The sequence below is a fragment of the Euprymna scolopes genome, chromosome 16 (genome assembly GCF_053919585.1).
Source record: "Euprymna scolopes isolate OS-2025 chromosome 16, ASM5391958v1, whole genome shotgun sequence".
Classification (NCBI taxonomy): Eukaryota; Metazoa; Mollusca; class Cephalopoda; order Sepiida; family Sepiolidae; genus Euprymna; species Euprymna scolopes.
Genome location: NC_136497.1, coordinates 51,999,952 through 52,025,320, shown reverse-complemented (window position 1 = coordinate 52,025,320; position 25,369 = coordinate 51,999,952). Strand labels below are relative to the sequence as shown.

General features: G+C 33.2%; 1 protein-coding gene across 9 annotated transcripts in view; it reads right to left on the bottom strand.

Moving 5' to 3' along the window:
• LOC145295954 (multiple PDZ domain protein-like) overlaps positions 1–25,369 on the bottom strand; it is a 548,951-nt gene that overhangs the window by 471,646 nt on the left and 51,936 nt on the right. For all 9 annotated transcript variants that reach the window (XR_013869923.1, XR_013869924.1, XR_013869925.1 and 6 more), the window contains exon 4: positions 10,448–10,937. Coding sequence is in view for 3 of the 9 variants with exons in the window: in XM_080141856.1 (XP_079997982.1) it covers positions 10,448–10,937 (490 nt within the window). In the remaining 6 variants the exon portion in view is untranslated. The remainder of the gene's footprint in view (positions 1–10,447; positions 10,938–25,369) is intronic.

The following is a 25,369-nucleotide window of genomic DNA, read 5'->3' as shown; positions in this document are numbered from 1 at the left end:
CAAGGATGGAGTATTGTTGCCACATCTGGGCAGGAGTTGCTAGGAGCACCTTATCCTGCCTTGACAGAGTTCAAAATAGACTTTGTAGCTTAGAGGGATGTTCTTTTCACTTTCCTGCAACCTCTTTCCCACAGAAGAGACGTCGCAAACGTGTCTCTGCTTTATCATTATTTTCATGGCAAGTTCTCATCTGAGCTCCAATCTATGGTCCCTCCCATCACCAAACTTTCACAAAAAACACTTGTCTAGCTGAAACCATGATCAATAATGTCCCCCACTCTTTATTTGTGTCTAAACCTAGATTCCATGAACAAAACTTCTTTCTTAGAATTACACGCCTGTGGAACTCTCTTCTGTTTACCTGCTTTCCAGCTGACTACAATATGGTTGTCTTCAAGTCCAACATAAACAAGTTCTTGATGAGCCATCTCCTTAAGTAATCCAATTTACCAAATTTTCACTACTAATGATTACTACGATATTGCCCTATTAATTATTGTACACTCATTAACCCTTATCCTCAAGTGGCCTCCGGGCCTCGATAAATGGTGACTCCTATGTAAAGTCCACTTTTCATGTTGTTTTGATGGATGTACACATTTTGGTGTATCACTTTTAAGCACAAATAAATCTTGTTATGTTTTATAAGTAGGGCTAGGACAACAGAATATTCTTTTCACTCTCGAGTATATATCTGCCACAGTTAGACACAATCAACCGAGAACCACATAACTCTACATAAAAACATATAAGATATCAATAGATATATACCTGAGAGTCAAAACAAAAAAAAGAATATGCTGTTGTCCTAGCCCTATTTATAAGTAAGACTTTCTTTTAGACCTTTCATTTACATGTTAAAAACAACTTTTATAAAACTAGCAGTATAGACAACAAACAAAAAAGTGGTAAAAAAAACCCCAAACAAACAAACGTATCAAATTTATTATTATTCTTCTACCTATATGGAAGCGTTTTTTGTGGTTTAACTCATTTTATATCATTTATTGACTTCGAAACAGGTAGTGTCGAGTGCTAAAGTTAGAATGAAAACAAAATGGCTTACATGAGATAGTTATTGTAAGTGCTCAAAAACTGGAAATTAAGCAAAATACTAGAAGAAACCCAACCAATAAGAGATTTTTCTTTTTCAATTTTTAAAAGTTATTGAATCAATTTTAAGTTTTTATTCACTAAAGAGTCAACATATTCAGCAAAAAGGTTCATTCTGCACGTAAGTCTTTTCCAATCTCATCTTTTCATTTTCTATTCTGCGGAGTTTGGTTTATCATAATCATCTTGGCTTATCTATATAGTTTTGAATTCCAGCAGTTGTCTTGGAGATTTACATAATCTACTTAGTTCTATCGAATAAAGTGAAAGCATTAAAACTTCTTTTTACTGATTATTTTAAAACTAATCAGTAATTAAATACAGCAACTTGCAGTCAATTAAGTCAAGATTTTGGATTTTTCTTGAGACTTTACACCTCTGCAGTAGAGAGTCTTAGTTGGGAATTTTTGCAAGATTTGAAATTAGGTTTTCAGAACAGATTTCAGATTTTTTTTTTTTTTTTTTTTTTTTTTACAACTGAATTTAACTTTAAAACAATGAGTTTTTAAAAAGCTGTAATAAATTCAAAACATTTTCTATCCAATAGCATTATTAGCATGATTAAAAAAAAAAAGCTTTAACTGGTATATATAAAAAAGGAAAATGCTTGATCAACTTCCTTTCTTCCTTTGTTTACCGAAAAATAAATGCAACTTCCATGAACAAAGTTTCTTTCCAAGAACTTTCTCTCTGTGGAAGATAATACCACAGGAATATTCCCCCAGCTGACTGCAACATGGTCGTTTCAAGTACAATGTTAAATTCTTAAGTTGTCTTCTTAAATAATCAAATTTTAACCATTAAACTCGCAGTTCAACTGGCAAATCTTATCCTCAAGTGACCTGTAGGCCTTGATAAGTGGTGACTTCAAAACCTACTTCCCCTCTTCTTGAGGAAAAAAAAAAAATGTTTAGCATTTCTCAAACTTTTTTATTTTCACAATGATTCTTGACATCAAGTCCAAAGCTAACAATCAAATGGATCCTACACATTAAACTCCCCACAAGGGCTAGATGTGACACAGGGTAGAGGCTTAGTGTGGGGGTAGGCTAAGAGTATCACAGTGACACCTAGATCGAATAAAGCATAAAACTTATAAACATTGCCCGCATCGGACCCATTGGTAGTCTTCAGTAGAGGTGCCTCAGACGGTCAAGAATAACTGTCCCCTTATTAATGATGAAGACAAGGACAGTAAGCCTTTGATCATCCTAGAAAGAAGGTAATGGCTGAGAAGATGGCCATCTGAGCACTGAGCAGAACAAACAATTTGAAGCCCGAAGGGCAAGAAAAAAAGAATGATGCAATGGATGCTAAATACAATGGCACAACATAATGAAGTAACAACCACTGCCAGCATCAATTTAGACAACACTGGCTGGAAATTAAGTGGATATGTGCTCATTCTTGCTAACAATATCTGGTTTCTCTACGTAGGCCGGCTTTCATTTATGTAGAGCCTGTGGCTCATAAGAGATTCTAATCAAGGCCTCTTAATCCACTATGGATTAGGCATTATGACAACATGGCAGATAAGGACGGGACAAAGACTGGACACTAATCATCCTTGTCAAAACATGGGTATATGTATTAGCTAACATAGCTGTATATGTCAGGTTTCTCGATTCCTATTTTACACAACTGGAAAAATATTTTTTTACTTTCAATTGTAAGAAAAAGTTTTTATTTTTTTTTTGTTTTGTTTTTTTTTGGGGGGGAGGGATGTTTTATATATTTTTGTTTTTTATTATTTAAATCCATAATTAGTTTAGTATAACTATCTAGTGGAGAGCGTTTTCTCTACATCTCCTTCCTTAAATTGAAGAGACGTTGCTATCCTATCATTATTTCCATGAAAGATGCTTGATTGAGCTCCAATCCTTGGTTCCTCTTTGTAAAACATTCATTGCAAGAACTTTTTTTCTATCACAATGAAAAAAGACTTTCCTTTCTACCTCCATGTGTCTAATATCAGGCAGAATTTCCATAAATAGTGCTTTTTTTTTTTTGCAAAGACTTCCCATCTGTGGAACACATTACAGTGGGACTGCTACCTTAACTGTTTTCAAGTCCAATGTAAACAAATTTGTGCCAAATCATGCCATAAGTAATACAATGCAGTTCATACCATTGTTCAATGTTAATACTCTCATTTTTTTTTTTTTTACTTGGGAGTCACCACTTATCAAGACCCGAACGCCACTTGAGGATAAGGGTTAATGAATGTATGGTGATAGTGTAGTAATCATTAATAATCGTTAGTAGTCTTTGGGATGATAATCATTCTGTCTCATTAGCCATTATCCTTGAGTGGTTCTTGACCTTGATAAGTGGTGACTCCATAGTATATAAAAAAAATTCTAAATTACTTTGTATGATAAAATAAATAGAATCTATAGATAACTAGATGCACCTGTTAGATTACCAAAATTTATTCCACTTTAATTTCATTAAAAAATTCATAAACTGTGACCTATCTTTTAGGACATTCTTCTGGCATACTGAAAAAATAAGTTTCTTCACTTCTATACTGTTCTTTTCAAGGATACAACAAGAATCATATGGTTTATATATGACTACTGAAAAAGATGCTAACAGGGTAATAATAGTTTTATTTAATTATCATAATACATGCAACTGGAGGCCACTTGTGAATTTAATAATCTTTTAAAAACTTCCACCTTTGGAGGAAGCTAGTTCAACCCACCCAGTGTGAATGCCGCACCAGGTATATTATTATTATCTATATAAATAAAACAGTAGATCTATGTATGTGTAAAATATTTAAGCGATAAACTCTTAAACTACTGCTTACATAACACTGAAATTAAAAGAAAACAGTAATCATGCACAAAGAATGGTTTATAACGAGTAAAATCTTTGTTTGGATGGATGAATAAAGTGTGTAGACATCGGCAAGTTGAAATGCAAAATGTTCATTTAAACTTTGACATATTTTTATTGTGCATACCCAAACTCAATGCATTTCTTTAAGTCATTTAATATTAAATCTTTCTTACCTATCTCTCAATAGCTACATTGGTAGGAGATGCAGCTGGAGTGTCAAATATTTTGGTATTGATTCTAGCTGATGGTACCCAAGTCTTTTTTTTTTTTTTTTTAACTTTTGAAATCACTACTATACATTCATTACAGTATAATATTTGATAAAGAATTGGCTTTAAATATGAAATCTGCGTAAATTAAAATATATTTCAGTGTATTTTACAACCCGGCAAGGCCACTCCCATCCCACCAGTATAGAAATATTATATAGTAGAAGTACTATTATTCATTCTTACTCTTATGTAGATCCAAGTAAAGAGATTTACTTTGCTATCTAATTTACATACATGGTTAGGAACATACTATGAGAGAGAGTTACTTTTACTGAATGTTCACAGGGACATTAAGAAATATTAGAAAGTGGTTGAATCAAGAATTAAGGGAGGGTGACAGTGGCTAAGTGGTTAATGACGCTGACTGACAACCTAGATGTGCCACAGAAATACTTTCACTTAGGGATGTTCACATGGCACAACCCTGCTTTTAATGAGATTGTTGTTATGCATGTCGGTAATTTAAGCAGATTGTTTCTTTTTACCAAGTACATTATGCAACAATACTGAAAATATTCAACTGCTAAGAAAAAAAAATTTCAAGATATTAAACAATTACATTTTTTTTTTTTAACTCCTTGATTAAATAACACCATTTTGTGATTTTGTTAAATTTGAATTTGCAATTTATTAACTTAATGATGACACTTCTTGATTAAATATGAGTGAAGACAATAAAAAGTTGTTTTTTTTAAAAATAATAACTACATTATAAAGTAGCCATATTTTCACTGTCAGTTAATGTTAAAATTGGAAAGAAAAAGATAAATCAAAAGTCTCCAAAATCTTAGATAAATTTAAAACAACAATCGGCTTTTAAACTTTATTTCATAAATTTTTTGTAACAATGTATGATCAGTTTTATTTAAACAGATATAACAATGAATTTTTAAATCATTTAAAAAAAAAAAAAACAATTTAATGCAAATATTTTCATATTTCATGGAGACTTAGAGTAAAATGTAAGTTAATAATGGATATACTATTAACAAGTTGTTTTTGCCTGTTCATATGCAAATAGAAACATGTCACTGACAAAAAAGAATAGGCAGAGTACACATTATAAGGCAGTAATGAAAAAAATCGTTTTTATAATGTCAAATCGGTGCTTGTTAAGAGAGTCAACAGATCGATATTTTTTTAAAATATGTCATTTTAAGCAAAAACGATATTACGTACTTAATTGTTGTGTCGAAAATAGTAATATATCCAAAAATTATGAAAATTCATTGAGTAGAAAGTTATGTAGAATTAAAAGTAATTTTTACGGAAAATTGGATAAAATTGCATTTTTCTTAGATTTTATAAAGCAGATGCTGAAGAGTTCACATACAGGGGACATACTCAAAATGCAAAATTTAGATTACACCGAATATTTTCAGACTTTTGCATCGTATAGCAATAAACGTTTTTTTTTTCTTTACTAAAAACACAATAGCAGTTGTTCTCTGATGAATTTTTGTAACTTTTGGATATATTACTATTTTCGACATGACAAGTACGTAATATTGTTTTTGCTTAAAATGACATATTTAAAAAATCGATTTGTGGACTATTTTAACAAGCACTGTAAAATCATTGCAGAGTCAGAAGATTAAAGTTTGGACTAAAATTCCTAGAATTCCAAAAATTCTGATACCAACCACTTATTTTAAAAGGCTTCCAATATTCAGACTTAATTCTTCAGAGATTAAAAATTTAGACTCCAACTCCTAGCATTCTTAGGAGTTCAACTGACTCATTGCAAAGCCTCAAACTTTTCAACCCTCGTTAAAAAGCATACTTTCTTTACATTTCAAACAGAAAACATTTTTTATTAAATTTCAACAGAGTAATGATGAAACTATCAGTATTTTCTTTTGATGGTGTGATGATTATCTACCCTATTTTGTGACTATATGGACTCTTCAAAACATTAAGTACAGAGGAGCTTATGACAAAGGATGAGCAATCTTTCTGTAGTATATGATTCTGTACTTTTATAAATACAAACTTTTGTAAATATACCACTAAGTTGTCTTATCGGCCATTCAAGGTCACAACACAAAGCATTATTTTTGGTAGATTTTTTAAATGAATTTTTTAATGGATTTATAGTGATTTTTATGAGTGTTTTCCAATTTGCTGTGTGGTATGAACGTGTGTGTGTGTGTGCGCATGTCACTTTTATTAGTGCGTATGTGCATGACCCACATTTCTTGTTCACTTGATAATATAAAATTTGATCATTTGTCTACACGTTTAAAAGAATGTCACATAGCCAATTGCTAAAGAATTTTTTTAACATTTTTTCTTTTTTTAAATGATATATTACTTTCTTCCCTTCCTATGGTCATTATGTCATACATACAAGAAATCCATATATAATTCTAACTTCCTACATGTTTTCCTGAATTTCTCTGCATGAATTTATTGTTCTTATTTTCAAAAAAGAAAACGAGAAACGACTATCCAAATGAGATTTCCAGGTTCAAATTTAATTTCAAACAATGTTTTTTTTTTTTTTGGGGGGGGGTTATTGCATATCAACCCTTTCCATGTCAAAGACAATGACCATTGTAAAAGATTCATTGAATACAGTACAGTAGGATGGTGACCACTAGACCAACTAGTTAAATGAGCTGAATAAAGGAATCGGAGAACAGATAAAACAATTTTGAAGAACACATATCATAATAGTATTTATAGAAAAGACTGGGACTAGCAACATCACATGTGAGAAAGAGGATACAGAGGAAACAAAGGGGGGAGCAAACGAAATTACAGACATGCTTCTGAACCTTATCAAGAACCCTCAAATGGAATAAAGATTCCATAATTCAAATATAATAATAGTACTCTACTCAAGATTTGATAGTGGATTTGTAGAGAAAGTGTTTGGAGTGATCAGACTTTAAGAGAAGCAGAAAAGGCAATGGATCCAATGTATGACCTAATTGTAGCAATTGATTGTATTGGTTCTGATCTGCCAACCCATGGTCAATGCATGGTCAATGTCAGTATCCATTGCACCACTTATCCTGCATTCTAACAATAAAAAAGGATATTTGATTTCTTTCATATTCCCAACCCATTACAAATTCTGAAAATTTTTTACCAACACCATTGCCTTGCACAAATGGATATTTCCAGTATCCTAATCTTGTAATTAAAAAAAAAAAACTTAAACAGAATTCATGTTAATACTGCAACCATTCGAATGTTGTAAAATGATCACTTGACCTGAATATTTAAAATGAATTGCATAATCTAACACATAAAAATCTTGTTGACTGTATTTTTTAAAGTTGGACATAAATGGCATTTAATCATATGATTAGCCAATTTTCATTTGTTATTTTTGCACCATGTTATTAGCAATAAACTAACATATTTTGCTAGAATTCATTAAAAAACAAACAAAAAATAGTTATTCTGGCTAGGCAGTTTGCTGATATGAAAACATTCTTAAATTAACACCTAACAGGAAAACTCAACTAAAAGGTATATATTTTAGTAAGAGTTAGTGTTCCTCTTTTTTAGCTAAAATATTAAATCTAACACTAAAAATATTTACAAAATAAATGTGAATATAATAAATCCAAGATAACACCGGATCAGTGCAACTAATATTTTACGTAATCCAAAACGTTTATTTTTTTAGTTAAATTGCTTGGATGTGAAACATTTTGTCCCTATTTTTATTATTTTTTTTTTTATTGATCAGTTTTACTTTGGGTGTTTGCGCATTATAATAGAATATATTTAAAAATTCCATTTTAAGTAAAAACACTATTACATAATTGTCATGTTGAAATTAGTAAAAATTACTAAAAAATTATCAAGTTGATATGCTAGAACTAATTTTTTATAAAAAAAAAAAACATTTATCTGCCACTTTTTAATTTGAAATTAAAAAAATTAAGTGAAGACAACGGAGATAAGTCAGTTTGTCATACAGAATTAGCTGCAATAGACTAAACCAATAAAACTACATTATTCGATAAACATTTTTTCTTGTAATTATTTTTCTACTCTATCATTTTCAGTCATTTTTGGAATTATTACTAATTTCGACATGACAATTGTTTGTAATCAAAATGCATTTTATTGATATCCAATTATAATGCACAAGCACCTTATTTTTAGACTTATACTTACTGAAGTATGCTTCTTACGATTTTCAAATGTCTATAAACTTTAAAGCCAGTTTATAAAAGTTAACCACTCATTAGAGACATATTTTAAAAACATGAAGAAACATCAAAATAAATAAATTTTAAATATGGGTAACAAAAAATTGTTTTGTTAGCTTTTTTAACAGGGTCGGTGGGCAGGGATACTTAGATTTTTCACTATAAAAATGAGTCCTGAAGTGAATTTACAAATTTTGACATGAAAAATCAAATATTTGCTAGATTAAAAAAATATTTCAAGTGTACAGTTTAAAAGAATTCTCCCTTACTTTTGATTGGTTCTAAAATAGGAGAGCAGTGCTTAAATTGAAAGATCGATTCATCCTACATTAGGGTTGAGGGTAGGGGAGGGGCGTGTAATCCCAAATATCTGGGAAAACAGTGATAGGATGAAAGCGGGGGTCGAGAGAAAATGAGGGTATACTCCTATTTCTTAACACTAAATAATATTTGTAAATACACAATTAGCAACCAATGTCAGAGTTAAATCATATATTTAATCTCTATATTAATAAAATGGAACTAGCAGGACCTGTGGAAATTCCACAGTGGACTCTTTCATATGTAATATATTGATGTTGGCTTTCTGTGGATATTCAGCATAAATGGAAATGCATTGATATTATTGTAGCTCTTTTGTTAAAACTGCAAAAATATTTATCTAAGCTAACAGGAACACCTATTATAGCACAGTCATAAAATACGCTCAAATGTGATATTTTAATTTAAGCAGAATTCGTATATATTATTTTCAAGTCAATTTTTTCTGGATTCTTATATATTATAAAGTTGTGATTTCAAAAATAAAAATAAAATATATCCATATGACTTGGATGTATCAGCTGGAATCAAAACCGAAACTTATGAAGAAAAAAAAAAAAAAAAATATATATATATATATATATATATATATATATATAAATAACTTCAGTTCCTTCAGCTATAATCAAAACCGAAACTTAAGAATTTTCGGTAAAATTATTTATTACAAGAAATGGAAGGGCATAACAAACGACAGTCACTCTGGAGAAAAAAGATGTAAACGTGACACACAAAATAACACCCGCTATCGCATTAATATATAGATGATTTTTCCTTTGCCACTTTCGGCATTATAGGATAAGTAAACATTTCCTATGCATAACTTAAGTTACGACTAAAATGTGTTCCTAATAATATATATATATATATATATATATATCAACTGTAGAATATAGATTGTCTAGTGAATTTTAGGTACAAGCCCAGAATTTAGCCTAATTAAAAAGAACACAAATAAAGCCTTTCTGTTGTACGTACCTATCACAGAATGAAAAGGTCATATTCCAAAAATCACCTAAATTGATCAAGTAGCTTTTTTATATAGAAAATCATTCTTCATGAATTTTAACGTGACAAGGTTGATTTTAAAATCTCTGTAGTTCGAATGGAGTTGTCTCCATTTATTAAACATGGCAGATCAAAACAATGTCTTGCTTTCTCATAAAATTTGATTTTCTTAAAGAAAATAACTAATCAATTTACGTGATTTTTGGAATATGAGATTTTCATTCCATAACAGGTATGTACAAAGATTTTTTCTGTATTTTTTTTTTTAATTTGGTTGAATTCTGGACAACAACCGAATTTTATATAAAAATAAATATAAGTACTTAAAAAAATAGTTTTGCTAAATTTATAAAGAAAAATGTAGTACATTTATGGTGGAAAAATATTTTTTTCTTAATATATCAAAATAATAAACAGTGATTAAAAAAAGGAAAAGTTGTAAAGTGTTCTAAAAGTAACACATAAAAGTCGTACAAAATAGATTGTGAGTAATACTATATAATCACATTCTCCAACCGAACTTGTAATTCAACTCAAAGTATTTACTAACGTCGGAGAATATATTTGTGCTAATTTTTATAAAAACGTTCTTTTTTCTTTTTCTAAAATAGTTTAAAAAAAAAAAAAAAATTGTTAAAGAAACTTTAAACATTTGACCTTGTGCAAGTGAAAAGAGAGAGAAAGGAGAAAAGAAAAAATATCACAACTTACTTTTCAGCCACGCTTCTAGGTTGTATGCCTTGAACAAAAATTCCCAAGTTATCTTTATCAGGATCTTTCATTCCAACCACACTGAAACCTAATCCACCATTTTCTGGCTTGTTTAGTTGAATGGTGATAAGTTCTCTTCCTTGCGCCGCTCTTTCAATTGCCTTCTCAAACTCTTGATTATATTCTTCAGTGGCAACAGTTCCAGTTGGGTGAGAAGCAGAATTGTATTTGATGTTTTCTGGTGTTCCGTCACCAAGATCAAGAACCAAATCGCCTGTACTTGTAAAGTTATAGCCATCATCCGATAAGTGATGGCTATCAAAAACTTGTTTCAATTCATCTACAGAATCCAAGAGGTTGAGAATATGGTGGAAGACGGGGCTTTTAAGCATGTACATAATTGAGGTTAGATCATCATTTAGGTTCGAAATGCCTTCCGACTTCAGCTGGGATTGAATATTACCAAGAATATTGATGGCACGGTGTGAATCTGAAGAAAAACAAAAAAAAAAAATCATAAGTATTTACATTTTAAAATATTTACAATCGAACACAGATATGAAAGAGAGGTGGGGGTAAATAGAAGGCTTTTGACAGGGTACGGCACGACAGTCTTCTCAGGAAAATCAGATCATATGGTATAACTGCAAGAATACTTAACATAATTAAATCCTCCTTAAGTAAGAGAAGAATCCAGGTTGTCCTCGACAGTCGTACATCTAAACAATATGATATAAATGCGGGAGTACCGCAGGTGTCTATCTTTAGACCTTTATTTATTATTCCTAATATTCATAAATGACCTCCCTGATAAAATTGTCTTTGAGATGGGTATATCTGCTGATGACACCACGCTTTATAACCGGCACAAGGGAAAAACAAATGAACACATATCTAAGGAAATGGTAGCAACACTAGAGGATGACCTCCAATCTGTAGTGGAATGGGGACATAAATGGATAGTCACATTCAATGCTGCTAAGACTAAGCTTGTTTCCTTCAATAATTACAAGAAACCTTCTCTACCACCAATAGCAATGGCCAAAGACATTACCTGAAAGTACTTTTTTTTTAAACTCCTCAGACTAACGTTCACAGGGAACACGAGTTGAAACAGACACATTGATAGCATTACCAAGGCTACTGCAAAGAAGGTGGGCTCTCTCTACCATGCTAGAAAGCTACTTATGCCTGAAAGTATCCTATACCTCTATAAGGCCACCATTCGCCATGTATGGAGTATTGTCACATTTGGGCTGGTGCATCTGCTACTAGTTTCTCACTCCTGGACAGGATTCAAAAGAAAGTTGCCAACCTGATAGGTCCTGAACTATCATTGAAGCTTCAGCCTCTGCTCCATTGACGAAATGTTGCATCCCTTTGCCTGTTTTACAAGTATTTTAATGGTGAATGCTCTGACGAACTTGTACCCTCTTGATGTAAATACACCCAACAAACCCGACCAGCAGCTAAATCCCACCCCTAAACAGTAGAGATCCCTAGATGTAAGAAAGCCTTCTACTTAAATAGTTTCTTCCCCAGAACTGCTAGACTTTGGAACCCCCTTCGTTGATTCTGCTTTCCCAACTGTACTAATATGCAACAGTTCAAGTGTAATGTGAACAGACATCTTGCTGTTTAACTCCCTACACAACAACCCTGCAACTTATGGCCCTGATAGCAGCCCCTACATCAAAGTGGCACTGTGCCTTATTTGGGGTGAAAATTGAATTTAAAAAAAAAAAAAAGAAAGAGTGGAAGAGGAAAGCAAGCCAAAAAGAAAGATTTCAACAATTTTTGAAAAATGTTCCTTATAGGCATCAACCACTGTTTTCTCTCTAGGACACAGTACAAAAAAAAGTTTAATATAATAGGTCTTACTGTCTATCAACCTCCAGACTGTTACATCGCCATGATGTTGCACACATGTACTTGTTTTACGGGTACTTACAGGGTATGCGCTCAGATTTATGCCATCCTTCTCAACCTAATAACCTTGACCAAACCAGCAAGCAGCAAAATCCTACTCTTTTATTGTAAAGATACAAAGATGACAAAAGGTTTTCTAATCTAATAGCTGTTTTTTCCTGGAACTGTTTGCCTTTGAAATTCCCTCCCAGCTCCCCATTTCTCCAACTATGCCATATTCAAATGTAATGTGCACAAGCACAACTCTCCACTAAGGATATAATTTGTTTTTCACTAACTGGTATCACCTACTCTCGTTCAGCAATTTAATTCCTAAACATCAATATTTTCAATCTATCAGATTGATTACAAAATGTTGAAATTTAAATCACATAAATACGTTTAAATTATGTCAAGGGTGCGAGTTCCATATAGAAACGTTGATTTAATTTGAATAAAATAAAATATGCATTAAATGTGCTTGAAACCAAATCACAAAGTTTCAGTAGTGACTGATTCCAATTTCAAAGAAATTTTTTTTTTTTTTTTTTTTTAATTTGTTTTTTTTGGAGTAGAGGCCTCGACTTCACAAGAAATTTGACCTCTAGAACTTCTTCCATCTGCCATGTATTACCAGTACATTTGTTGGGTTTTCAGGCGATTTCTGCCATGGCAGCGGCAAAACATTCCATAAATGTAACTGACCTTCACTAAGTCAGAGAAGGATTTGTATAAATTTTTCAAATTTTTTTAGGGTCTCCTGATCTCTTGTACACAAGTGAAAAATCCGTATATACTTTTCACGCGGTTGCTTGAGACATGCCCCGGCATATTCTAATTCTTCATGGTAACTCACTTCATAGTTCTGTAGACTTACTAATTGATCTAAGTATGGTGGTTCAATGTCTCAGACAAAAGCAGGTAATAAAATCTTCATAGGTGTTCTTTCTATCAACTCGCCGTTGACACAAACACCTCATCTGAAGTTGAAGATGTAACCTCTTCAGGGCTATCATTAGTTAAACAAAGACATGTCAGTGTTAATGTTATACTTATGTTGGGTATACAGTCAGTGTTAATCTAATGCTCATTTTAGTTTTTAAGTAGAACTGTATCTAGGCATTGCCTATGAAAGTAGAGTAACCCAAAATTTTAATGTAAAACAGAAAATTAAAAATAACAAAAACAAGCTAAGTATTCTTAGAAAAAAACAAATTCTATGTTTGTAAATATTTGAGAGGAGGATTGATAATACGTATTATTTGGACTGCTGTTCTCATCTTGAGTATTATTTTCAGTCAATGTAACCTTTAACCTTTGTCAGGTGTATCTTGTCGAACTCAAGAATCTGCATGGAAAGCATGTTACCCGCTCCCTAGATTGAATAAAGGGTTTTGTTAAAAATTCTGAAAATTCTCAAGTTCAACAAGATACACCTAAAGAAGGTAAGAGGTTACATTGACCGAAATGTTGTGAAAATAACACTCAACCTGAGAACAATAGTCCAAGTAATATGAAAACAAATTCATGTAGAAAAATATGGAAAGCATAGCTCTTGCCCATGTCTCACTTGCCTCAAAGATATTTTAAGAGTTACCTCCCTTGCATTCATTTTCAGAGAGAGCAAATTTTTAATGGATATTTGCACAATGGCTTAAATTAATATCTAATTATAAAAGTAAATTCTTCTTTCAGCTGTAAATATATTAATAAATATTAGCGTTAATCTATATCAGATTTTTCATCCAAATTCATTTTCATATATTCGCCATATGTTTTACACCAATCACATTAAGTAGGAAATTAGAAAATCACACAACTGCATTGTGTAAGAGAAGTAATGTTATTTTTTCAAATCTAAATCCAAAAATTCCTGTGGATGTAATTGATTCCAATTTAATCTTTGAAATATCTCCAAATAAAAAATAAATAAACTTCTGACTCGTTTATCAGACCAGTTTCCTAACAAAAGAGCTATGTCATAAAATGGTTGGTTGGTTGTTTTTGTTTTACTCCATATCAACCCCTAGTACTGTATGCCCTAATAGATATTACCACTCTGGGCCAAAGTGGACCTGGGAGCAATGGTAATTAAGGGGTAACTCCACATGCCATACAGCACTCAAACAGGGCGTCAGCACTGGATGTCTTTTAATATCATACCAATAACCAGTATTGTTATATTTCCGTTAAAGTAAAAGTTTCTATGGCACGTGATTTTGCACACGTTCCTTTTCCTTTTTAAAAGGGCCGAGTTTTTTTTTTCTTCAACATTTCGTTACTAACAGCTCTTGCGTTTACTGCTGCTACCTGCTATTTGCTCTTACGTTTATTATTGGCTGTGAAATTAGTTCAGTAAAGCCTAGTAAAGAGGTTTTGGTCAGTCTTCTGTTCTACAATAAAACACCACAATTTACCAAACTAATTTTTTTTATTTTCCTTATGGAGAAGATAATTCACCTGGATAAATTTGATGTTTCCTCGGCAGACCCTCAGGCCAACAAGCTTTGGAAATTATGGTTCCACAACTTTAAGTACTACTTATAAACTATCGCTTTGTTAAACCCTAATAAGCTAGAACTTCTCTATTTTTAAACATCGGTCCCTCTGTTGCTGACGTTATTGAAGGTTGCTCTGGTTTTGAACATGCCGTGGAATTATTGAAAGGCGTTTACGACAAGTCTCCAAGCATTATTCACGCTAAACATCTGCTTTCCACGGGTTTGCAACAAGAAAGCGAGTCTGTCGACCAATACCTTAAGGCCTTGAATCGACTTGCCACTGACTGTTGTTTTAAAGACGTAATGGCCACCATTTACAGGGATGAATCTGTCCGTGATGCATTCATTCGTGGTCTCCGGTCCTCATTGATACGTGCTAGGCTCCTTGAAACAAACACTCTAACTCTCACAGAAGTTACTCAATGTGCTAGGGCTTTAGAACAAGCTCACTTTCGTGCGGAATCGTATGCCTCTCAGATTGGGTCAGTCGCTGTTACTTCTACTACGGGAACTAAAAATGTGCTGGCCGATTTTGCCGAGGAGGCGACTTGTATTTCTAAAAATTCTGTTCCAACTGATTCTCGATTGGAGTGTGACTCTGTACAGTTCTCTGCTGCCCTTCCTGTTCTTGGCAAGTGCTACAACTGTGGAGGGTGACGTCACCTTAAGGATGACCACCGCCTTTGCCCTTCCCGCGATAAGTTATGTCAAAGCTGTGGTAAACTCGGGCATTTTTCTAAAGTTTGCCATTCTACTCTAACGACACCTTCACATTCTTCTTCTACTATCATAGGGGCCCCGTGCTAAAGGTGGTGATAGTTGCCCACCTATCACCGAAACTGTGGAGTTAAAAGGAAAAAGGTTAACTACTCTTATAGACACCGGTAGTTCTGATAATTTTATCAGTGCCCGCATTGTCAAAACAATGAGACTGCCCACTTTAAAACGGAACTCCGTAATTTCTATGGCATCATCTGCCGTTTCCCTTAAACTGTCTGAATATTCATGAATATTGCACCAAGAACATTTTGGCAGGATGTTCTGCCTGATGTTTTAAATTCTATTCGCACCTTACTATGCACTAGTACGAATGCAACTCCCCATGAACGATTGTCCAAATTTGAAAGGCGCTCTTCTACTGGTACTGCCTTACCTGTTTGGCTCTGCGAACATGGGGAGGTACTATTGAAACAGTTTGGCAACAGGAGCAAGTACAACCCGATCATCAAGGTAGTGGAACTCCTCGAGACCAACCCTACGCATGCGAGAATACGGCATAATGATGGCCAGTGGCGTTAAGACATTTGGCTCGTTTTCCGCACTCTGATGGACCTCAGGTTCCTGCTGAGAATACTCGACCCGACCTTGCAAATGCAGACCCGGCCCATTTGATTAAAACAAATCCAGTTGACAATACACCTAATGCAGAAAATATAAAGAATTCGCAGAGACCGGCCAGTCCTTCGAATATTGAACTGCTTCCATGCCGGTCTAGCCGAATCCGTAAACCAGTCCAGCGACTGGACTTATAAATAAAACACATCGCCACTTTCAAAGATAACTTTCTACTTCGAAAAAAAAAAATCTACACCTTGTAATCTCTCTTTCTAATGGGGGGGGGGATTGTTATATTTCCGTTAAAGTTTTTTTTTTTTAGTTTTTTTTTTTTTATTCAATTTTCACCCCAAACAAGGCACAGTGCCACTTTGAAGCAGGGGGCTACTATTAGGGAATTAATTAGCGGGGTCATTATGAAGGGAGAAGAGTAGAAAGATGTTTGTTAACATTACACTTGAACTTCTGCATATCATTGCAGTTGGGAAAGCAGAATCCTGGAAGGGAGTTCCAAAGACCCGCAGTTCTGGGGAAGAAACTATTGGAGTAAAAGGCTTTCTTGCACCTAGGGATCTCTACTGTAAAGGGATGAGACTTAGTAGCTTCTCGGGTTTGTCGGGGGTAGTTACGTCGGGGAGGTACAAGTGTTTGCAGTTCGTCAGAGCATTCACCATTAAAGTATTTGTAGAACAGGCAGAGGGATACAACATCTCGTCAATGGGACAGAGGTTGAAGCCTAGATGACAGTTCAGGACCTATCAGGTTGGCGACTCTTTTTTGAACTCTGTCCAGGAGCGAGAGACAAGTAGCAGATGCACTAGCCCAGATGTGACAACAGTACTCCATACATGGGCGAATGGTTGCCTTATAGAGGTATAGGATACTGGCAGGCGTAAGTAGTTTTCTAGCACGGTAGAGGGAGCCAACCTTCCTTGCAGCAGCCTTGGCAATGCTCTCAATGTATCTATTCCAGTTCATATTCCCTGTAAACGTTAGGCCGAGGAGTTTAAAAGAAGTACTTTCAGGCAATGTGTTCTTGGCCATTGCTATTGGTGGTAGAGAAGGTTTCTTGTAGTTATTGAAGGAAACAAGCTTAGTCTTAGCAGCATTGAATGTGACCAACCATTTTTGTCCCCATTCCACTACGGATTGGAGATCGTCCTCTAGTGTTTCTGCCATTTCCTTGGATATGTGTAAAAGTTTCTATGGCACGTGATTTTTCCTTTTTAAAAAGGCTGAGTTTTTTTTTTTTTCAACATTTCGTTACTAACAGTTCTTGCATTTACTGCTGCTACCTGCTATTTGCTCTTACGTTTATTATTGGCTGTGAAATTAGTTTGGTAAAGCCCAGTAAAGAGGTTTTGGTCTATCTTCCGTTCTATAATAAAACACCACAAGTATAAAATGGAGAAATATAGATAGGAAAAGAGTCTATAAGTTTGATATAAAATGGTTGGTTGATTTTGTTTTACAGCATATTAACCCTTTTCGTGTTATTTATTATTGAATCCAGTAACTTGGAAAGAAGTTTTTCTTCAAGTTCTTTATATCTTCAAATATTCATTTATAGTGTTTGGTTTAATTTTTGTAGAAGAAAATTGTCCTTGTTTTTGACTTTGCAGAACATGATTAAGTTTTGCAAAGAGAAAGGAAAAAAAAAACAATAACATCAATTTTTGGTCAGGAAGCCAGTATCTTCAGACAACCTGATCTGGTAGCACCATATATCCTAACAGGTATTACCATTCTGGATCTAAGTGGATCTAAAAGAAATGATAAGGGGCAAGTCCACATTCCTCACAGCCCACAACTGAGGCCTCACTACAGAATGTCTTTTATGGTCATACCCAAGACCGGCATAAAATAGGGAAATATAAATAGGAAGAAAGTCTATAAGTTTGATATAGGAAAGTTGCAATATCATTGTCAAGTGCATTGCAGATGTGTAACTAACATGGGCGTATGTTTTTTTAAGGGGTGGAGAGGGGTTCATTGCTCTAAGTAATATAATACACAATAAAATAACATGGGTGTATTTATTTATGAGATTTGCAAAATAGCTTAATATACTTTATTTAAAGTAACTGTTGGAATTGTTTCATACATTTTCTATTTTGAAAAAAAAAACAAAAAAACAGCATTTCAAAAATGCTATTTGGAATTTCAGAAAGAAAATGATCTTTTTTTATTGGAGAAAATATAACATGAAATCAACGTTTCTTTTATTGCCATGTTTTTTTTTGTAACAATTATATTGCTGTTATCTAAACACACACACACACAGAGAAATGGCAGCTTGTGACTTAAAAAAATACTGTCAACCAATTTGATAGTATTTGTTTGTTGACTGTAGAAATTAATACAACAAACAACTGTTTATTTAAACAACCTCTTGATCTTAAAAACATGTAACTAAAAAAAAAAAAAAAAAAAAAAAAAATGATAAAAAAGGTTCAAAGCTAAAATGCATCAACACAATGACTAATACAGATCATCCTTGTCACCAATGAATGCACAATTCACTTCTCAGCATATACACCACCAACTTTGAAAGTCAAAAAAGCTTTCTGAGAAATTACGTGAGCAAATCTCCTATATGTCACAGGACTTTGCACTGGAGATTGCCAGAGATGAAAATGGCCATATCAGTGTTGTTGCAAATGAGCATCGTGCACATGGAGGTTTTGGATATGGCGTCTACAATGATGACGGAATTTTGCTGATTTACATGATCTCATGATAGCTTATATCTGTTTCTTCAAACACAGATCATATCTGCACACTAACTAAAAGTAGAAACATGGAGTTGGCAATCAACTACATCTTAATCTTAATAAACTAAAAAAAACATTCCACCAGCAAAAGCTTCCAGTTATACTGAACATCAAATGGTATGATTACACAACCAACACAAGCGTCCTTGAGAAAGAAAACTACTTATTGAGTATTGAGGGCACCATCATGAGGCACAGACTGTTGGCTAGTGCAGATCTTCAGAATAGACGAGAACAGGCTGTCTCAACAAAAACTGTACTCAGAGCTAGTTACAGAGAAAAGACCCATCGGCTGCCCTCTACAACAATACAAAGGATCAACTTAAAACTACCACAAAAAACACTGGATTTGACATTTACACCTGAGAAACAGCCCAGCACCAGTAGCTGTGGTGCCAATCTGGTACTAAACAATATGAAACAGAAAGGAGAAGACTGGTGGAGATTAAGAGGCAGGACAGACAAAACCAAGCAGAACTTCCCCTCTCCCGCCAACCTTTGCCTGCCTTCTCTGTCCATGCAGATTCTATACTCAGACTGGTCTGAGAAACCATTTGCAAGCAAAACACTAAAAGATGAGGAAATTAAAATTCTTGGATATGAGAAATCAGCTGATGATATCTTAATCAGACAACATGAGAAGTCATCATTGATGCCAAAGTAATACCATAGTAAACAGTGATGCCACAACATCACCCAATGATTTGCACCTGAGACAACCTCATCTAACTTAAAACAGTTCAACATGTGTAAAGTGGTAGTAATGGAAGGAGAACAAACATTACATTGTCAAAAGAATCACACTATCTCTGGTCACCAATGTTGAGGACATGTGAAGAAAAGCAACAGTTCCCAGCAAATAAGATGGTTGAACTCATTTCAACAAAGCCTATACACCATCAGACAAAATACCATAGCTATAAACTCCAACAATAAAAGAGAAAGTGCAGATCAAGAAGAAATATTACCACAAATTTCTTGCTGATAAGTCCCTATTAAACTGGTATACATACAAGGCAGCCAAGAGTGAGGTCAAGAAATCCGTGACCTCCACCAAAGCAAAGCATTAGAATGAGATCTATGCAAACTTGGACATACGCAATGGCAAACATGAGCTTTGTCATCCCCTAAAGGCACCTAAGGCCTTCTATGTGACTAGCATAGCTGTTCAACCAAATAATCACAGAAAAGAAGGTCCTAGTTAATTGGAAACACAGTGTTAGTGTGAATCTTTAAGAGGAGAAGCAATCTCACTGAATGCGGCAACACTGATCAATAGACTTCTTTTTCATACAATGAAAATTTTTGAGTGAATCAATGGCTGCATAATATGGATGATTGTCACGATTATGCAAAATCATGCAGCTTCATTAATAAAAGTGACACAACAGATGCAATTCATGATACATGGCTCTTAATGGAAAAAAATGCAGAGAAGTCAAAACCACTGCATATTACCATCCTCACTGTGAAAAAGGTCTTTAAGCGCATGATAGCCTATACCTGCTAGTTAGTCAAGTTAGACTACTCTAAAACTCGTCAAACTTGAATCTGATCCAAACAGCCACTGGTATGTCTAAGGACATCTCCATCACAGCTGGAATACACGCAGGCTCAGTCCTTTCTTTGTTATTTTTCATGTCATGGATACCATTACCAAGGACATTCTTGTATGCAAATGACGTTCTGCTCATCTCAAAGATTAAATCCGATCTGCAACAATAAATCTAGTCACAGAAAAACAGGCTGGTGCAGAAAGACAATATTTAATAACCAATAAAAACGAACATTGCATCATCCAAGTTCATAGTCAGGATCTTCCACAAATGAACACCTTTAAATATCTCAGCAAGGATAGTAACTTCAGTGAAGTGGTTATAGGTAGCACACCATCATAACAAGGTCAGTGACAATCTAAAGTCAAAGATGTCCCTGACTGTTGTGAGACTTGTCACTTTGTATAGCTCCAAGTCCTTACCAACAATGAGGAAGGCAGAGCTAAGATTCACCATTATAAAAATCAAAATGCTTCACTGGATGTCTGGAATTAAACTGTTTAACCACGTCTACAATGAAGATATTCGAAAGTGCTATGGCATTGCACTGATCAAGGATAAAACAAGATAATTATGGCCTGGATACTTTGCACCTGTACCGAGGGCCAAAATACCATCATGAACTAAGAGGAAGGCTGATGATGAGATGAGCAGACACCCTGCACAAAGAAATCTATAAAACTAACCTTTAAGTATGTGATGATGTCACGTGGCGATAAAAATTCATCACTGAGGATCCCACTAATGATCATGATTAATTCATAAAAAAGAGCATGTCTATTTATTGTCCAAAACAGTAAAGTGATTGTCCCCAAATGTATCAAGCTGACACACACACAAAGAAATGATAACTAAAAACTTAATGAAAGAAAAAAAAAAATTTATTTATTTGAAATATTATATTGAAACTGAAATCAAATTGGTGATCTATGTGAATTTAGAGAACATACTGTTTTCCAATGAGTCTAGGATGCACCATCTTCAGTTGACTTTTATGTTGTCTTAAATTGAATTTTTTTATATATATATTAATTTACCAAATGTGTTTGTTTTCAAACAGGATTTGAAAACTTTATCTAACAAAAGAATTGAGTGGATCGAATATTTTAATGAATGTAGAAAACATTATCTTCTGAAATGATGTACTCAGTGCATATGAATGATGTGGGAGGATTTAGCAGGTAGAGTAAAAACTCTTCCACACCCTCTAAATTATACTAAAAGAAAAATCAAAATAGTGAGCAGGATAAAATATAAAAATCCAAGAAATTCATTAAAAGTAAAAATGTTCTAATAACATGGACCAATGTGTGTCCTATGCTCATTCTTTTAGTAGTCTTATATTTCATATATAAAATAAAGTGAGATTTTCTATTTCCTCCATCTATATAACTCTATAACCAGGATCTTCAGATAGAATTATTCTTCATATGTAATATTATTAATGTGTTTTAAATAAAAAAAAAAATTCATTTAAATTCTTTTATGTTTTATCAACTTTTTGCTAATCAATTTCAGTGCTCTCGATAGACTTTATGCAAAAATGAAAGGACGCATATTCATTGTAGTAGCAGTGATTCATTTTACATACAAGTGTTCTTATGCTGCTTTGAGCAAATACCAGTTCTTACCAATCAGAATCGAAAATGTTCATATTTAGTTACACATAGTATCCATGTTCAATATTAATTTTTATTCATGCATTTAATTTCTATATAAAATATTAATAAAATTTAAATTAACTATTTAAATCCAGAGTTAGTTTTTACACAAAATATTCATTTATTTTTCTAATCTCCTTAAAAATAATATCCATAAAAATTACTTTATTTACAAGTACTTTTATTCCTACAAAATAGTACCTTCATTCCAATGCTTGTGTATATTATTTACACCCCTTTCCACTCCCAAGTTTAAAAGCATAAAAAGCATGCTTCTATGCAAGTACACTGCTGTGAGGATGCTCTTTTTAAAATACAAACATTCAAATGTTCATAATTTACTATATAATAAAATAACCTTGATTTTTCCCGTGCATCTACAGTATTAACAGAAAAAATAGCCAAACACTTCCGAAACATTTTTACACTTACTACTTTCAGCACTTCCTGAAGTGTAGATATCAAACTACACATCTATTTCATCCTAGTTAAAAAAAAAAAATTATATTTATTTTGAAGAAACTGCTTCTCTCAAATACATATTCCTACAAGAAAGTGGCAAATAGTCTCACTCTATATTCATTAAGTCTTCTCCCATCACCATGTTACTTCTTCAACATATCATTATCTAAATCACAGTTTATTATTTCATTTTTTTTTCACCAATTAATTTCAACATACTACACAATATTAAAAAAAAAAAAAAAATAGTAAATGCTCCTTAATTTTCATTTACATTCTTAATGGTGTCCTGAATGTATTTAAAAAAAATAACTAAATATTGGAATGCTGGATTTTCAGAACTGCTCATTGGCTATAATATTTCATCAGAATAACTGAATAAATTTATAAACATTTCAGATCATATTCAACATGAGTCTTCATGTGACTGCTATACTTGGCATAAACATTTCGTTCTGGTTTATTAAAGTTTTAATGACATCATTAAACTAAAAACCAATTATAAACATGTTTTAATCATTTTTTCATGTTTTATAAAACTGCAGAAAAACATGTAGTAATAACATAAAAGTTAATTGTTTATTATCTTTTAAAAACTAAATCTTTAACTCATAAAACCCCCCAAATCTTTCCTTCTTTATTAAACTAACTAGAAATACTTTCTTACAATTAATAACTTTTTTTTGTTTTTACATAGGCGTCACTAGTTATCAAGGCCGAGAGGCCACTCAAGGATAAGGGTTAAAGAGTGTACAGCAGTCAAAAGGACAATATAGTAATTAATAGTAATGGAAGTTCGGTAAATTTGTTAACTTAAGTGTAACAGCTCATCAGAAACTTGTTCACATTGGACTTGTAGACAACCATATTATAGACAGGAAAACGGAAGACAATTCCACAGGCGTGCAGTTCTAAGAAAAAAAGCTTTGATCATGGAATCTATGTTTAGGTTTAGGCACAGAGAAAGAGTGGGGGGGGGAATTATTGATAGTGTTTTCAGCTAGACGAGTGTTTCTTGTGAAAGTTTGGCGAGGGGGGACCATAGATTGAAGCTCAGTCGAACACTTTCAATGAAAATAATGATAAAGCAGAGACAAACTCGCAACATCTCTCCTGTGAGAAAAAGGTTGCAGCGAAGAGAAAAGGACATCTCTCACCAGGCCACGAAGTCTATTTTGAACCCTATCAAGGCAGGACAAGTCCTTTCTAGCAGCTCCTACCCAGATGTGGCAATAGTACTCCATCCTTGGACGTACCTGGCTCTTATATAGATAGAAAATTGCATCAGCATTGAGATAGCTAATTGATCGATAGAAGGATCCAACCATTTTTCCAGCGGCCTTAGCAACAGATTTGATGTACGTATTCCATTTAAGATCAGGAGTAATGGTCAAGTCCAGAAGCTTGTCAAAACATGAGGCCTCTTCAAGACCTCCAACTTAAAAAAATATTATTAAACTAAAAACACCAAAAATAAGAATTGCTAATGTTTTTTTTTTTTGTAAAAAAAACAAAAAACCAACTTATTAACACAAAATCTATTACTAAGTTGGTACTTCAGTTTATAGCCATTTGCTTTTTTCACTTTGTTTTGTAAGAGTCAATATCTTACTATATAAACTATCTGACAATTATTATGACTTTATATAAGTTAGATAGGTATGTGTGTGTATATATATGTATATACATACACACACACGTCATAATGTACAGGATAACCTTCTAAACTAATGAATAGAGAATTACAAATTTTAGAATATATATTCTCGACAACACAGCAAGTAACATGGACACATTATTCTTTTTGTAAATATTACATTTACCATTTAAGGGGTGCACTCACCCAAACTTACACCTTTCTTCTATTTTCCTAAAAATTTAAAATAAGTTAGATGCAAAACAAAATTAAAGAGAATTGCTCAACATAGATTTTAAGTTATAATATAACATGAAATTCCTTTAAGAAAAATGAAAAAAAATTTTTTTTTTAATTTAAAAAAAAAAAAAAAAAAAAAAAAAAAAAAATGAAAGAAACGGAGACATGTGCATGCAAGTATCAAGTTTTTTCCTAAACAGTTCACTTCTTGTAAGTGAAAAAAAAAAAAAAAAAAAAAAAAAAAACTACAGGCTGAGATCGAAACCAAAACCTAAAGACAATGAGTCAAGTATGATAACCATTAGGCCAACTTGACACGATCCTTAAAAAGTGTATTCAAACCTACTTATTGTTAATATAAGTAATCTGTCATGTGAGCCATTCATGCATGTGCATTGGTGAAACAATTGCGAAACAGATAAAAATCCAATTATTCCCCCCCCCTACATACAATTTTTCAGTTTTGACCCCTTAGCAACCCTTTTTTCCATATGAAAAACAATTAAAAAGTTTTCCACATATTTGAATACCCTGTATACCAAATTTCAAGCCTGCAGATCCAAACTTCTTTGAGTACATAGGTTGAGAAGTGTCCTCACACACACACACACACATTCTCAATTTTATAGATTTATAGGTACTTGTGCATTTAACGAACCAGACATAACTCAGCATTTGCTCGGCTTTGTCCGGAACATGACGTCAACAGCTGGATAAAACCGAGCGTTGCCGATAAAATAAAGACAACACTACAAAATAACTAAAATGAAATTGTAAAATGTAGAAACATCCAAAAGTAATTAAATAAAAAGCAAAACCTACCGTTCATTTATGTTTTTTTTATTATTA